The following is a 16949-nucleotide window of genomic DNA, read 5'->3' as shown; positions in this document are numbered from 1 at the left end:
AAGGGGAAGAAGGTTGGGGAAGAGGTATAAAATTAGTGTTTTCATTTTTTTGTAAGAATCTGGGACCAGATTTTCAATTGCTCATCACCTATAACTCAGGACAGAATACAAGAGCTCAAGATCCAATTTAAGTACCTAGAAATAGCCACATTTTCAAAAATATTCAGTACCCAGCAGCTGACATTCAGAACAATAGATGTTGAGCACTTTTAAACACCTGGCCACTGATCAAGTGCCTGAATTGAAGTTGTTAGTAGCTGAGCTCTTTTGATAATTATGTCCTTGTTTAGTACTCATAAAAGAGAGAGATTAGTCTGGCCAGTAGCAATTAATTTCCCCACCACTATTTTATTGCAGAATACGGTCCTGCCAGTATAGCCCTGCGAGTCTAGTCCTGTGACAATTTTGAAAAAAAGATTCCCAATGATACTGGATTGTGGCAAACTATACGTAATATGGATTGTTTATTGTACCTTAAATTAGCGGTGTTTGATAACAAATGAAAAAGGATGTAAATAAATATTTCAGCTATATACATGAAACGAATTAAAATTATATTAATACAAGCCATGAAACAGAAATGCAGAAATGTTGGGGGGTTTTTAAAGTCAGGGATGTAGGCAAAAGCTTGTTCATGAACACACACATTTTAAAAGTATTTCCACACAATATAGTGTAGAAGTAAATAGTGTTCGGAGGGCAGCCTAGCTCAGATGCACCATGTGACACCTCAGTGACAACTTCAAAGGGCGCTATACAACAACTGCTTGTCAATCTGTCAGAAAAGACCAGTACTATGTTTTCCAAAGGGTTGCTAAGAAGGCGAACGTCATCAAAGAAACAAACATGATAAATGTACTAAAAAATAATGAATATATCAGTTAAGAGAGAATTGCACACAAGACACAAGCAACCTATTTCATGATGCAAAGGAGGACAAAAAGCTTCTGATTCATAGGTTAGATTATTTTGGAAATAAATTTATTTTGGCCTACCGTCTTACAACATCGCTTGTACAGTACACCGTTACTCCTTGCTCATGGGATTAACAGCTAGGCACAAATCCTTCAACTATAAGGATTCTGATGGACTATTATGATTACAATTAATTTTCTAGAACAATTGAGGAATTCAAAAGCAGGGATTAGAACTGGTGTACATTGCTAATAGATATTGTCTCAGCTGGCAGTGGGACAGGGGATATTCTGTGAGCAACCAATAAATGAGGCATTAGTATGGAAATTGCACCTTGGCCTTAGCTACAGCATTTTGTTTAGCATGGGCATTCAATTGATTAGAAATGTGGCAGATGGGGACCAGTTCTGCACAGCAAGGCTATCTTTTGTAATAAAAATACATATGTATATACAATTATTTCTATTTAAAAAGTAACAGATGCCAAAAATGTTTCAATAAAGTGTTAAACATTAAATAGCTAGCTGTATGCTTGTGTATCAATTTTGTCCACCCACATTCTGCTATAAATAATATTTTTATGGATGATGTTTATCCCCTGAACATCTTGAAATGTGTTTTTGGTATTTCACCAGCTGTGTTTGTGTGGTGGGAGGTGGGAGGAAATCTCCATGTTGTCTTCACTTCCCTTCCGTCCCCCATGAATTATTCACTATTTAGTGGGGTGTCAAAGGCTATTGGCCAGGCAACTTGAATGTATCATTCCATTCCTGAGACAGTTACTGATAACTGGAGTGATTCCACTAAGAATAGAAGAGTTTGTCTAGATGGTACATACAATTTTATTCTTATGAAAAAATAAAATTAGACTGATGAAATATAGGAACTTACTTACACAGTAGTCTCTTTGCATTACTTCAATTATCATGAGGCGGACACTTATCTGCCATGAATTTGCAATAAATCAGAATGTTACAGTTAGTGATTTGCTTACCAGATATGGTTTCTGAAGATTTTGCAACTGATGATCTGGAAGTTACATTATTTGCTATAGAGAAAAAAAAATTAACACAGTTTGTTAGGGGAAGCTGAATCTATTATATTATATCTAATATAACCATCTTTATTGGTCTTTCATTCAATAGTGTTAACTGGGAGTATTCACCAGTAGAGGGCAATACCTAACTGCTAAAAGGACTTTAGCAGAACCTCTCTGGCTCCAAGAGAAGAGAGAGATACAAAATCTCTTTTGGAATACCAACACAATCCTTAGTAATACAGAGGGATCACTCTGAGACTCACATACTAATAAAGAGAGTCTCTTTTCTATGGAAATGAGACAATTTGTATTACAAAATGTAAAGAAACCTCAGTTCATTTTTGCTGGACATGATATGTTGAGCTAAACTAAAAGCAGTGATTATGAAATACATCTAGATGAAAAATATCCTGAGAGATATTAAACCATCCATGTATGTTTTATGGCAGTTTTCCCCCACATTGCTTGCTAATTTTAGCTAGTATTCTATCCTATTGGTAAAGAAAAGGATTTTCTCAAGGAAAAAATCCAACATAAGGGCCAAATCACTTTAGTCTCATAAATACAGTAATCCTATTGAAGTCAAACTGACTTCAGTGAAGACATTGATTTAACTGAAGTTACACTAGGAATCAATTTTGTCTGTAGGACTATCTGAGTAAGACAATCAGTATTTGGCCCCCAAGTTGGAGGCCATGAAAAGGGCCATGGTGAAAATTGCCTTGTAAGCCAAATTGTTATGATTCAATATGAAGTATGAAGATCTACTATTTATTTACACTAAAATCAAGCAGCCACAATGTTCCTGAGTGCAAAAAGCAGATATCAGTTTTAAGTCCTATAGAGGATAGAATCAAAGTCAAGTTACAATATTTAATCCCATAAGAAGTGTGTTCTAGAACTTTGTGTTCTAGAGTTCTTCTGTGGAAATGTTTGGGTTTTTAAATATTATTGTGATTAGGCATTATGCCATCTATAAAACTCTTTCTAACTCCACATTGGTCTTTATGGAGGTTCTTTAAGATGTAATATTATTTAAGTAATATGTATAATTAACTTTGTGGAAATAATAATGATGAGATGCTAAACAAAACAGCTGCTTGTGAAGGTGAATTGGATACTGTATAAATTATCTTCTTCTGCTTATCCCATCAATTGCGGTTGCCTCCATGCAAGCATCCACCATATTCATCTGTCCAAGGCAGCACTAAAATTCACCTGCTTTCCATCTTCTTTGATGCAATCCAACCATTGCTTTCTTGGCTTTCCTCAGGGTCTCTTTCTACCACCCTCACCTGCCAGGCTATTTTCACCAGGTCCCCTTCATTCATCCTCTGCCTGTGTCCAAACCAGTGAAGTCACACTTCCTGGATTTTGTCAGCCACATCATGGATTTTGACTTCCATCCTAATACTTTCATTTTGAAATGTGTCTCTTTGTGTAATTCCTCTTATGGTGCAAAGACATCTAATCTCAAAACAACCATAGGCGTTGAACCTATGATCTGTTTATCGTCTATGCTTCTGCACCATAACCATTGCAGGGTGCAACTTTGTTCTATATGGTTGGGCTTTTAGTCTCAGTGGCATATGCTTATCATATACAAACCTTGAGATGTTATTCCATACACTCCCCACTCATGTTCAAACTCATCATCTTCCGTGACCCAGTTGCTAAAGCACTTGAACTGGTCAGTCTACTCGTTAATCTCTATGTTCATTTCCCGAGGCACCTCAAATGACCCACAGGTCCTCAGTATTATTCATGTTCATTTTCATGTCGTGCCAGTTTAGATGGTCATACGACTGGCTTGCTATTTCTGCTAGGTCTTCTTTGAGGGTGCCCTTCTTGCTGTGTCATCTGCATATAGCAGCTTCTCCCCTTTTCCCATTGGGATCTTCCTGCTTATATAGTCCATCAATATGATAAACAGCAGTAGCCTTATAACCAACCACTTTCAAAGGGACTTGTCATTTCAAAAGCTTTTCGGATCACTGTTTTATGTGATCTATATAGGGCGTTCACCATAGTTATTAAATCTTCCGACACTCATATTTCCTCAGAACTGGTGTCAGAATTCTTCTGTCTACTTTATTTCCAATCCTACTTTATTGTGTGAGTTTCCTATGTTTATAAAAGCCCAGAAGCTGTCCTGTTGGTACTCTAGCTGCTTCTCTATCCCTTGCCTATCTCTACTACAAACACGGGACCTGCAGTTCCTCATCTTTTCCTAAAGCCAAACTGTTCTTGTTCATGGAGGGGCTCCACAATTGCCCTAATCCTAGCATCCAAGACGTGTCCCAGTATCTTCATCTCACGTAACAATAGCTTTATCCCTTGGTAGTTTTCACATTCATGGATGCTTTCCTTCTTCTGGATTGGTACCCAGACAGACTTGCACCCGTCTTTGAGAATTCTCTTGTCTCTCCATGCAGCTTTAACCACTCTGTTCATCCATCTTATGCCTCTCTAACCCAAGACTTTTGCCAGGTCCTTTGTCACCACCTTACTGTTTTTCATTTCCTGGGCTGAATTTCTCACCTCCTCTGCTATGTCAAGCTCAGGTACCACATGTTGGCAACTCTGCCCTAAAAGGGTTAGCCTCATTTAAGAGACTCTCAAAATATTTTTTCCACATCAACTTCACTTGTTCATGTGTTTTCTAGCAGTCTCTCCAATCATCATTTACAAATGGTGTTATAATAGCATCCTCCTTCCCTCTGCATCTTATTTTTGCAATGCTATACGTCTTTTTGCCAGCCATCTGGAGGTTGTTTACAAGGTTGGCATATAAATCATCTAGGGCACTCTCTTTGACCTTCTTCACTGCCTGCTTGGCAGCTTACTTTGCTTCTTTGTATTTATTTTCATTTACTCTCAATGTATTCATTTATTTTTCTTTACATACCATTTTCTTTTTTCAGATTGCTACTTGCATGTCTTTAATCCATCACTACTCCTTTCCTTCCCTGCCTTTTCCTGATCTGTACTGTCCATAAAGCTCTTCCACCACACAATCCCTGTTCTTTTGAGGTGATTCCATTCCTTTTCAGCCAGACATTTATCCTGTACTGCTTGCACAAACTTCTCTGACGGACTTCCCCTTAACTCCCGTACTTTAATCTTGTTTCTTTTGAGCTTAGTTCCCTCCTTGTCCAACACTCTGCTGGAATTTCTGCTACAAGAGGTTTGTGTTCAGTGCTACCGTCTCGTTAGGTATCACTTTGCAGTCCACAACTCAATTCCTCTGAGATTTCCTTACCAACATCATATCAATTTGGCTTTGGTTTCCACCACTGATGTATGTAAACAAATGATTCACTCTCTTTTGGAACCAGGTATGGGTTATCATCCATTGGGTGGCAATACAAATGTCTAGTAGCACTTTCCCTTCCTCATTTATAGTGCAGAGACTGCATTTCCCTAAACACATTTCACAGCACCATCTGTTTCTGGCTGTGTGTGCATTCAGATCTCCCAGTCCTCAGGGGCTGCTGTGTCCACTAGTGCCTGTCAGTCTTGGAGGAGACTTTTCTTCCTCATCACATCCTTGTTGAGGTGCATATGCTAATATCACAAACATGACTCACTCTTTAACTTGGACTCATACAGCCATCAGTCTGTCACTTACTCCAGTAATTTTCAAACACCATCTTCTTCAGCTCTCCTCTAACAAGCACCCTGATTCCGCTATGCCCCCTTTTGTCACCCACATGGAAAAGTTTGCAATCTAAGCCCAACTCCTTTGCTGCATTCCCTGTCCATTGTCTCCTGTAAACACAGAACACGATACCTCTCCTTACCATCAGCTACTTCCATACCTTTTCAATATAAATTTATAAAATATGTAAATTAATGATTAAGAAGGAAACAGTTAAATAAGCATTATTGGACTCAATCTTTGGGGTTTAAGTGGGTGAGAAGGAGAATTATGCTCCAGTGTGCATGCAAGCTCGCACAAAAAGTAAAATCCATCTCCCGCACAGGCTTGCTCCTCACAGGCCCAATCTTGCTAAGTGCTGAGTACCACTTGCCAAGGTCCTCAGTTCCAATTAAATTAATGGGCATTGACTGTACTAAGCTCCTTAAAGCATCCTGCATCTTGAAATGGTCAGCATCTTGCAAGGTAGGGCTCATGGAATTCACACCTCTTCTGCCCCCTACAATAGTTTTGCTACCATGAAAACAATGATGTGAATAGGAACATGCTTGGGAGGAGCAAACAGATGAGCAGCAGCATCCCTTTCATATAAAAACAAAATGCTACTTATTCATATTCTCTAGGACTAAGGCCCCCTACTCAGGTCACACCAACAGAAAACCATATGAACAAATTTCTACTTTCACCTCTCCTCCTCATTCAGCCCCCTGTGTGGATTTTTTAGTGTTTATCAGGTCAAGCCCCATTAATCACTGAATACATAAAGAGCCAGTTTTTCCTGAAGTAATAAACAATGAGCCAGTTGCAAATCTGGAGGCACCACATGCAAGGGGAGAGAGCATTTTCTTCTGGATCACAAGCCTGCCTCCACTTCCCCGACGGCAGTGTGGGGAGTATGGGTAGGAATTATTACCGCGAGTGGGGTTTTCTATTTGTCAAAGTGCAGATTTAGGCCCATTGTTAGTATTTTATATTCTAATTAGCCACATAATCATTAGATGCAAAACTGCTTCTTTGTTGTTCAGGTTTTTGCCATTTCTCAACAGAGTTAAAACAAGCAGATCTTTCTGGATAAACAGAAATAATACTTTTTACATTACCAGATTTGTGAATATCAGTTTTAGACTGTGTAAAAAAATAAAATAAAATCTATGCATTATTCAAACTCTCTTAAAATTTTCAAATCACCTCCCACATTGTTGGACCTAAGTTCTAGACAAAGAAGTAGCCAAAGTTTATTTTAAGAAAGCTAAAAAGTCCAGTCTAAGATTTCCCCATGGCTGACACACACAGTGTTTGATAACAAAATCTGTACTAGTGCCAAGGAGGTAGGATTTTCCTCTCAGGTTATTAATTTGTGGAGATAGGGAAAGAGAAAATCCTTATATAAATAACTGATGTCATCGTCTCCTCACATCTTTTTCTAGAGTAAAAAAGTATNCAGGTCACTGGGTGGGGGCTCGAGCTGGTTCTGTGTCACGCTGTTGGGAAGGGACCCCTGTGTACTGAACCCGGCCCTTGCTGCTATCAACTTGGCCTGGCAGAAGGGTTACATGTGCAAGAACAAGGAGAAGTCTTTCTGAGGTATAAATCAAGCTTAGCAGTTTTTACACCACTACCCTCCATACTGCCATTGTGTAAGGTTTACCTGGGGAATAAGATTCCTTGCACCACAACAGCACCCTGTTCCCATAACGCCCCCTTAAAGCAAATGGTGAACAACATAATTTAGAGCAATTCTGAGTTGTAAGGAGGATAAATTTGTTAATATTGGTGAGGCATTTAGTACAGTAACTCCTCACTTAATGTTGTAGTTATGTCCTTGAAAAATGCGACTTTAAATGAAACAATGTTAAGCGAATCCAATTTCCCCATAAGAATTAATGTAAATGGGGGGGGGGGGGTTAGGTTCCAGGGAATTTTTTTTTTTGCCAGACAAAAGACATTATATACATTTTAAACAATTTTAAACAAACAATTTAATACAGGTATAAGTTTTAAACAATTTAAAAGAAACAATTTAATACTACAATCATCACTGCTGAGTATACCTTGGTTGAGGTTGTGGAGTCAGAGAGTGGAAGAGGATGGATTGTCCAGTTGCTCCTCTTGCTGTTCTTGCAAGCACAGGCACTGACTTTGCTGGGGGCAGAGGGCTCAACCCTCGGCCCATCCACTCCACCCCTTTCCCCAGCCCCTACCCTTGACTCACCTCTTCTCCCCCGCACCTCATCCCCCTTTACTTCGCATGCTGCGTCCTCACTCCTTCCCCCTCCCTCCCCTCCCTTCTGAACGCTGCAAGCCAGCTGATTGCCACGGGCAGAAGGCAGGGGAGGGAGGGGGAGGCGCGCCGAGTCTTTGCTCCTCCCCCCTCCCTCCTGCCCGGGACAATCAGCTGGCTTGCGGTGTTCAGGAGGCAGGGGAGGGAGGGGGAACCTGCGCGCCGAGTCCTCACTCCTCCCCACTCCCTCCTGCCTCCTAAACTCCGCAAGCCAGCTGATTGCTGCAGGCAGGAGGTGCGGGGAGGAGAGGGAAGGCGCTGATCTGCGGGGTCTGCCAGCAGGCGGGAGGCGCTGTTGGGGGGTGGGGGGTGTAGGGAGGCTGCCAGTTGTGGAGAAAGCAGGCAGCCAAACAACATAATAGTGGAGCATTGCACAACTTTAAATGAGCATGTTCCCTAACTGATCGGCAACGTAACAACAAAACAACGTTAACCGGGATGACTTTAAGTGAGGAGTTACTGTACTTAGCTAAATAGGTAATACTGACATACTAAAGGATTTTGTCCTGTCTTATTTTGCTTCCTATTCATTTTAATTGAAGAAACTGAAGTCATCTTCATAGCTTTAACCTTCCAAGTTTGACTTTCCAAGTCATAATTTTCTTCTAGCTCCACACTAAATTGAAAATTTTCAAATTTCCACTGCAAAAGTCTGTATCCAAAAAGAGAACTACAAAAAATTTCTGATTTTGAATAGAGCTTGAATAGAACAGCTTATAATACAACACAGGACTACTTCAGCCACATCACTGTATCCTCTGTTCATGTCATATTTTACAAACTAGGCTGGGGCAGTATTTGGATGGAAGTTTTCCAAGGTACACTTTGGCAACTGAACAGGGAACACAGTCTTCTGTGACTCATATTTGGCCAATGCCACAGAATGGTGTTAGTGAGTTCTGTGTTGTGTAATACTGAAATCTAGCTGATCAAGACTGTACCTTATTTAGATATATATATATTCTAATGCCTGAAGGGACCAATCTCCCACATAGCATAGACTGTAGAACTTCCCTGAAATAATTTTTGTTTCAGCTAGAGCATATCTTTTAGAAAAAACATGATTTAAAGTTGACAGTGATGGTGAATCCATTATGACCTTGAGGAAGCTAATTACCCTCACTGTTAAAAATGTACGACTTATTTCCAGTCTGAATTTGTCTAGCCTCAACTTCAAGCCATTTGTTATACTTTTCTGTGCTAGACTGAAGAGCCCAAATATTTGTTCCCCATGTAGATACTTATAGTCTGTAACCAAGACACCCTTAACCATCTCTTTGTTAAGCTAAATTGATTGAGCTCATCACTGTAAGGCTTGTTTTCCAGTCCTTCAATCATTCTCATGGCAGTTCTCTGAACCCTCTCCAACTTATCAACATCTATCTTGAATTGTGCACACCAGAATTGAACACAGTATTTCAGCAGTGGTTACAACAGTGCCAATTACAGAGGTAGTATAACCTCCCTACTCCTACTCGAGATTCCCCTGTTTATGCACCCAAAGATTGTGTTATACTTTTTGACAACAGTGTTGCACTGAGATCTCATGTCCTGCTGATTATCCACCATGAACCCCAAGTTTTTTCAGACCACTGCTTCCCGGGATAGAGGCCCCGCCCTCCTGAAAGGATGGCCTACATTCATTGTTCTTAGATGTATACATTTACATTTGGCCATATTAAAATGCATGTTTGTTTGCACCCAGCTTACCAAGAGATGCAGATTGCTCTACATCACTGACCTGTCCTCTTTATTATTTTCCACTCCCACAATTTTGCGTCATCTGCAAACTTTAACAGTGATGATTTTATGTTGAGATATCAGGTCAGGAGCAGATTAGGGTTTTGAGGGGGCCCTGGGCCAGAGCAAATGGGGGGCCCCTCCTCACCTCTTCTGCCTGTAGTCCCTTCCCCATCCCCTGGTGCTCCTGCCAGGGAGTGGGGTCAGGGCACAGGGGCTTGCCGGGCGGGTAGGCACAGCAGGGCAAGGCCCTGCATCCAAAACCCGCTACCTGGCTGGAGAGCCAGGCAGGCAGAGCAAGGCAAACTCCTACGCCCCGATGCTGCTCCCTGGCTGAAGCGTTGGGTGGGCAGAGCAGAGCAAGCCCCCGTGCCCCGACCCTGTTCCCCAGCAGGAGTGCCAGGTGGGCAGAGCGGGTCAGAGTGTGTGTGGGGGGGCATTTTTCTAAAGGCCCCCAATTGGCCGGGGTCCCTGGGCACGGGCTCTATTGGCCCAGTGGCTAATCCACCACTGTATCAGGTAATTGAGAAAAGATGTTAAATAGTGTAGGGCCAAGAACCAATTCCTGAAGGCAGATCCCTACTGTTAGAAGGTCATTTACACTCTCAGGTATATTATGTTAGAAACACAAATATAGATTGGTCTTAGAAAATTAGATCTGATCAAAATATTTGTGGTGAAAATCTTTCCACTGAAAAATATATTTTAATCAAAATTGAATTATTTTTGTGGAGAAATGTCAATTCCAACAAAATAATTCTATCTTCCAGCAAGAACTGTCAACATGAAAATTTTTATTTCAAATAGAAATAAAACATCATTTTGTTTTTTTGGCTTTGTATTTGTATTAAGTGTTATACTATGACACTACCACTGAGTGGAAATTCCTGCCATGACTGAATCTCAGAAGCTTTGCTCATGAACTAAACTGAACAGCTCTAACACAGAAAGACCAATGCAGATACTATTCTAAATGGTTAAAATAGTCACTCCAGCAATATATAGATATAAAACAGGTACACTTAACATCATATTAAATGCTCAGATTCATATTTAATCCAATGTTTCTGGTAAAAAGGCAAAGTGCTGCTAACAATGAATAAACTCACAATTTCTGTCAAAGTAAAACATCCTGTCACACAAGGTAACAATAATGGTGAGGAGTAAAAACCCAACCCTGAAATTCTTCCACACATATACATTCCCATTTACTTTCCATGTAGATTGGATCCTCAGGCGCATATGATATTTTCAGAGCAGTTTTAGTTTTACATCTAGGGCTCATAGTGAGTCCCAGGGCTTATGGTGACTTAAAGGTGGCATTATGGGAGGAAAGATGGGCTACCTGTTGAATATGACAATTTATATTATTGATATTGTCACTGTTATACAATTGCAACAACTCTTGTACAAAGTATGGCATGTAAGGTGTCAATGGAAAAGTTATGATTTGCTAAGTATGATTATCCTGTTTATATGCATGTATCATTTTTGTATCTAAAGTTACGAATTTTGGCTATGTCCTGGCATTGTACATATCTGCTGTATTGCTGGGGAACACCCACCAAGGAAGATTTACATTAAGGCCAGACAGCCAGGTATTGATGTCCCATCAAGGACACTTAGCTCTCACAATGGGCCATAGAAGAAACTCATTCCCTCCAGATAGCTCTTTCTGTGAATGCCTTGGCAAGAATATGGACAATGGCTATCCCCTGTGAGTCAACAAGCCAGATAAGGACATGCAATATGCTCATGTGACCCTGGACTCCATCTTAGGCCAGTAACTTTACACAAACAGAGACAGTACATTTCCAGACACATGGCAAAGAATATAAAAAGTCCCATAGATATCTCCATTTTGCCTCTTTCCTGTCCTGATTCTCTGGACTGTGGAATTACAATTAAAAGGAGCATTTTGAACTATGGACTGAGGACCTTCCAATCTTTTGAAGTCACCAGAGAGATTTCACAAGCCAGCAATCTATTACATCACTGCTAGAAACCTTATATAAAGAGTTGGCAATTATTTGTATGTATATGATCTTTTAACTATTATGAACTCTCTTCTTCTTTTCTTTTATATTTAGATCTTGAGTTTTAGTTACAAAAGTACTGGCATCATATGATCATTGGGTAAAATCTAGGTTATATATTGATCTGGCGGTGTGGCTGATCTCTTGGGATTAGAAGAACCCTATGTTTGATGAAATTTGCCATAACTACTCATCACAGAGTTCAGTGTCTGGATGGTGAGACAAGGGCTGGAATGCCTAAGGAGACTCCATTTTTTACTTCCTGTTCACCAGTGTGGTGATATATGTTTACTTTTGTTACTGGCTTGGTATAATCTAATGATAGAATAACCACAAGTTTGTGGTGAGTCTGCCCCTATTTCTCAGCAGTTTGTTCTGAATTGGACATCCTCAGCTGTGACCTACTGAGGCACGGTGACACTTGTCACTGACTGTTGGGGAAAAATGGATGGGAGACAACCGCAAAGGTGCTTGTTCATCAGGGGCCCATTTCTCTTTCTGACAAATTAGCAGTGAAAATGGCCAGCTAATTCAGACACCCTTGAGAGTTGTACCAGGCAAACATGGAAAAAGTAGGCATAATATTTTTGCCCCTGCTCTGACATTACATGGCCTTTCAAGATTTCACTGTAAATGCAGGGACTTATCATTTAAACAAACCCCATTTGAGTGCACCTCTGATATAGCCTCAGGGCTGTGGTGAAGCTGATTACCTCATTTTTTCTGGCCGGCTGATTTTCAAAGAGCACTTTGATATCACAAAAGAGGGAGGACAATGAAAAGCAGGAAGAGAAAGAGAAAGGTCAAATTTAAGCTCTTCTAATGGATACAAAGCACAAGCTATGTGAGTCAGCAAACAGGGACACTAAAGTCACAGAATTTTCTCCATGTTTAGTCATCTGGTTAAAACACAAAGGTTTCTATAGGTTTTTAAATTTCTAAATTCAAGAAAAAATAGTAATAGGAATGATAAACTAACTTCTTTTTTTAGCCCCAATCTGGAAAAGGCTCTCTGTCTTCCTTGTTGCATGCCCCTTACATCTCCTCCAGTGTACAGTAATAAATGTAGCAATAAGTCCCAAAGCAATTATTTCCACCCAACTTCTAAAGCACAGTTGAAATCCTCACTTGGGACTCCCCTTCACAAGCTGGGCAGTGGCTGTGACTACACAGTAGCTGCATTCCAAACTTCTGCCTAAGGGCTGGAGTCTCAGACTCCACTCCCACCTCTCACGTATTTGGGGATAATGTCAGAAGAATAAGGGGGTCTCAGAGCCTGGGCTCCAGTCCGAACCTGAATGTCTACACTGAAATTTTATAGCCATGAACCAAGTCAACTGACAGATCTTTTATTGCAGTGTAGCTGTACCTTTTAGGGGTTCCACAGATACTGTTCTGGTTGACAGCTCCAGATTGAACTGTGTGTCAGGCTGAAGATGTCCTCTGCCTTGGGCAATCAAGGGCAGAGAAGGTTTGTATAGACCACTCACCACCTCCAAGTTACCCTGCCACTAATAGACCCTTTGTCCCCACATACCTACTCCCCTGACCCCTGCAGTAGCTCTAGAGTGATTACTACAATCATAGCGCTAAAGTAAAGAAGAGGGAGAGGGCTGCACAGAGAAGAGGACACCAGGATACAGTCTTGAGGACTGGACAGAAAAGTCTAGAGGAAGCAAGGTGCCTAAATTGTGTTCATGTAAAAGAATGCAATTAAAATCAACAATTTTTAGGCTCCTAGTGGTAGTGAAAAATAACATATTTTTATGACACTGGTTCTGTGAGTGAAGCAGAGACTGTAAAGTCATACTTACTTTCCTCCTTCTGGTTTAAAAAGTATGTATTTAATTTTTTTTAGATTTATAAAAGCCATTGCATGCTCTCTGTGGTCCTTACATAAATAAAAATATACACTACAATAACAATTCTAATATTTACAATTAGTACAAGCATGTTACTGTTTAATATGTAACCTAATGGTTTAATGTTTAAACGGTACATTTCTTCTGATTGTTAAATCATTATTAGAGGTGACCTGTAAATATGCCTTAAAAAAAACTAAACTGTAGAGTTGTGCTAAATGTCCCATATAGGAAAACTAATATAGGCTTTCCACATGTATGTAATTTTAAACTCACTGTTTTCCCCCCTCTTTATATTCAATGAAGTCACAAATAGCTTTATAACAATTTGTGCCTTCCCCTGCATGCACTATAGTTGTGACATCACTAGTCTAGTCCATGTTAGAGCATCTCACCAAACAGAAGCCTATCTGGGACACTGAGCAGATACCACTTCCGTTACAGATTTATTTAAAGTACCCAAATGGGATTATTAAAGGATGGATCTGAGTTTTCAATCTGTGGCACTGCTTCTTTATCAGGCACATGTCATGCTAGTTGTCACTTTTCAGAAATAAGAAAGCTACTAGCAGAGGCCTGAAAAATGTAAACTGAAAAGTACTGGCACATACTTTATGGCCTTGATTCTCCATTGCCTGGCACCTTGTGTAGTTATTGACACCTGTGCAAAGTGTATATGTTCTACCATTTTGATTGTCTGCAATAAACTGATGATCCAAGAATCTGTGTGATTTAATCAAAGGCAAGATTTGTACCTTTTGTACCACATTTATACCTCAGACTTAAAAGTAGTTTCGGAAGGAAGTAGCTCCTGACATCCTGGTCATGATCTTGGAGGGTATGGAAATTCCCTTGAACCCTAATCCTGCAGACATTTAAGCCTGGAGCTGAGCAGGACTTTCCCTGCAAACGCTGCTGTGGGCCATGCCAGGGTCCAAGCACTGTAACTGAAAGCAGGGAGCCTGTCTCTCCAGTGCTCTCAATGCCCCTGCTCCTGAGCCCAGGCGGCACGGAAGAGAAAACTGCCTCATTCAAATACAGAGGGGACAAGAGACAGACCAGAGGAAAGGATAGATTGGGACAAGAAGCTTGGGGATGGGAAAGACTGAGACAGGAGGCTAGTGGAGGAAGAGGGAAACTAGGACTGGGATTTGGGATGGGAGAGACTGGGATTGATTGGGCAGGAGACTGGGAATGAGAACCAGTGGGGCAGGGGGATGGAGAAGGGGGAATGACACCAATCTGATGGGAAACTGGGGTGCAGTGGAATAACTGTGACTGGCTGGACAAAGAGAATGGGACAAGGGGTAGTGGGGGGGCACTGAGATTAGACAAGGAGCACGGAGTGGAAACTGGGAGCCATTGGGATTGGAGACTGGAGATATGGGACTGGAGAACATGGGCTGGGGGGCAACAACTAGATGCTAGAGGTGTTAGCTGAAATGGCAGAGGACTGTGCAGTGGATCTAAAGGTTCCAAGTCTGCTGGCAAGTCATGTGGGTGTCAATATGATGCCAAATGATGGAACAGCCCCTGTGAGTTGACGGGGTGGTATTATCTCAATTTTACAGATGGTGAACTGAGTCATAGAGAGAATAAGGTAAGAAATATCCACTAATTTTGGGAACCCAATTTGAGGCCCCCAAGAAATGATTTTTGAACTGCCTTACCCATGAAACCATCCTTGCACTTCCTGTAATCCCCTGCCTTATTACAAAAAATTAGGCAGGGGTCCTATAGGCAACATCTTTCTTTATGACACAACTCTGATTCATCCCCAGAGCAGGTCCATCTTCTGCACTGAATGAAACAGGGGACCTGTATTAAAATGGTATGTGATCATATAATTAAAGACTGTATCATAAAGCATGCACATGGGGAGTGGGCATGTTAAGATTGCATTTCCTAACTTCTGAATGCTTGACTTTGCAACATTAATAATGTTCTTTTATCATAGTTTGTGTGTAGTTTTACAACTATATTACAGTGGACAGCTATTCACTATTCTTGTGTACATTTGCATAGATTTCAAGGGAGTGGTTATAATTTTTGCAAATAACTGTTACAATGATGGGCTAAAAAGGGGTTTGGGGAGATCCTGGGAGCACCCTGTTAAAATTCTGCCCCCAAAATGGAAAGATAGGATGATTTTCTTGCCTCTGACAAAGGAAACCTCTCTGGATACTACTAGACCTTCCCTGACAGAAATGATTTAGTAACAGACCTCAAAAATACTTCTGAAAAACACATATTTTGTCTTTGAAATGTACCAGTTGCACCAAATGGCAAATATTTTCTAAAAATATCCCAGGGAAGGAGACCTTCTATAAGGTCTTCACCTCCATTCTTCCCACCAATAGTAACCCTACACACATACCCTTCCAAATTACACAAGTTGAACACTGTGTTATATTTTCAATATTACTGGTCTAGTGGATAGGGCAGAAGCCACAGACATTATTTATCTTTAGTAAGGCTTTTGGCAGAGTTCCACATGACATTCTCATGAGCAAACTAGAGAAATGTGGTCTAGATTAAATTATGGTGAAGTGGGTGAACAACTGGTTGAAAAGACGTTCTCAAAGAGTAGTTATCAATGGTTCATTGTCATACTAGGAAGACGTATCTAGTGGGGTTCCACAGGGGTCTGTTCTGGTTTTGGTACTATTCGATATTTTCAATAATGACTTGGAAAATGGGGTGGAAAGTCTGCTTATAAAATTTACAGATACCAAGCTGGGAGGGGTTGCAAGCACTTTGGAGGCCAGGATTAGAATTCAAAATGACCTTGAAAAATTGGAGAATTGGTCTGAAATCAACAAGATGAAATTCAGTAAAGACAAGTGCAAAGTACTACACTCAGGAACAAAAAATCAAATGTACAACTACAAAATGGGGAATAGCTGACTAGGCGTAGTACTTTTGAAAAGGATCTGGGGGATATAATAGATCACACACTGAATATGAGCCAACAGTGTAATGTTACATATTATTTGTCTAAACAACCAAGTACAATTTTTCTTTTAAAAGGTAAATTATGAAGATTAACAGATTCAAACGTCTCTTCACATAGACCTTTCTCAGCAGAATAGTTGAGGTTACAATCTTACTTCTAATATAACTTTATGATGACTATCATAACAGTTTTCACATGCCCATAGCTGTCTTTTTGGACTGAAGCTTTTTATGCTTGGCCTTCATCTCAAAAGGGAACTTTCGGAAAATTGGAAGAAAATCCAGCCAGCCACTTTTCAAATAAGGGAGAGTGAAACATACAGGTCTGTCTCATCTTACGCTGGGGTTACGTTCCGCAGTCAGTGCCTAAAGCGAAAATCGCGTATAGTCAAAATTACATTGAGTGTAATGGCGGGCGGAATCACCCGCACTTCAGAAACAGTATTTAAATTGTTATTTT

At 40.5% G+C, this 16949-nt stretch overlaps 1 protein-coding gene across 4 annotated transcripts in view; it reads right to left on the bottom strand.

The window, feature by feature from the left end:
* The window catches only part of ADGRG2 (adhesion G protein-coupled receptor G2), a 97916-nt gene that overhangs the window by 58391 nt on the left and 22576 nt on the right, over window positions 1–16949 (bottom strand). For all 4 annotated transcript variants that reach the window (XM_034755774.1, XM_034755783.1, XM_034755793.1 and 1 more), the window contains one exon: window positions 1910–1963. In XM_034755774.1, coding sequence (XP_034611665.1) covers window positions 1910–1963 — 54 coding nt within the window. The remainder of the gene's footprint in view (window positions 1–1909; window positions 1964–16949) is intronic.

Source organism: Trachemys scripta, chromosome 1 (genome assembly GCF_013100865.1).
Source record: "Trachemys scripta elegans isolate TJP31775 chromosome 1, CAS_Tse_1.0, whole genome shotgun sequence".
In the NCBI taxonomy this organism is placed as follows: domain Eukaryota; kingdom Metazoa; phylum Chordata; order Testudines; family Emydidae; genus Trachemys; species Trachemys scripta.
Note: the sequence above shows the minus strand (reverse complement) of the source record. Positions and strands in the feature narration are given on the sequence as shown.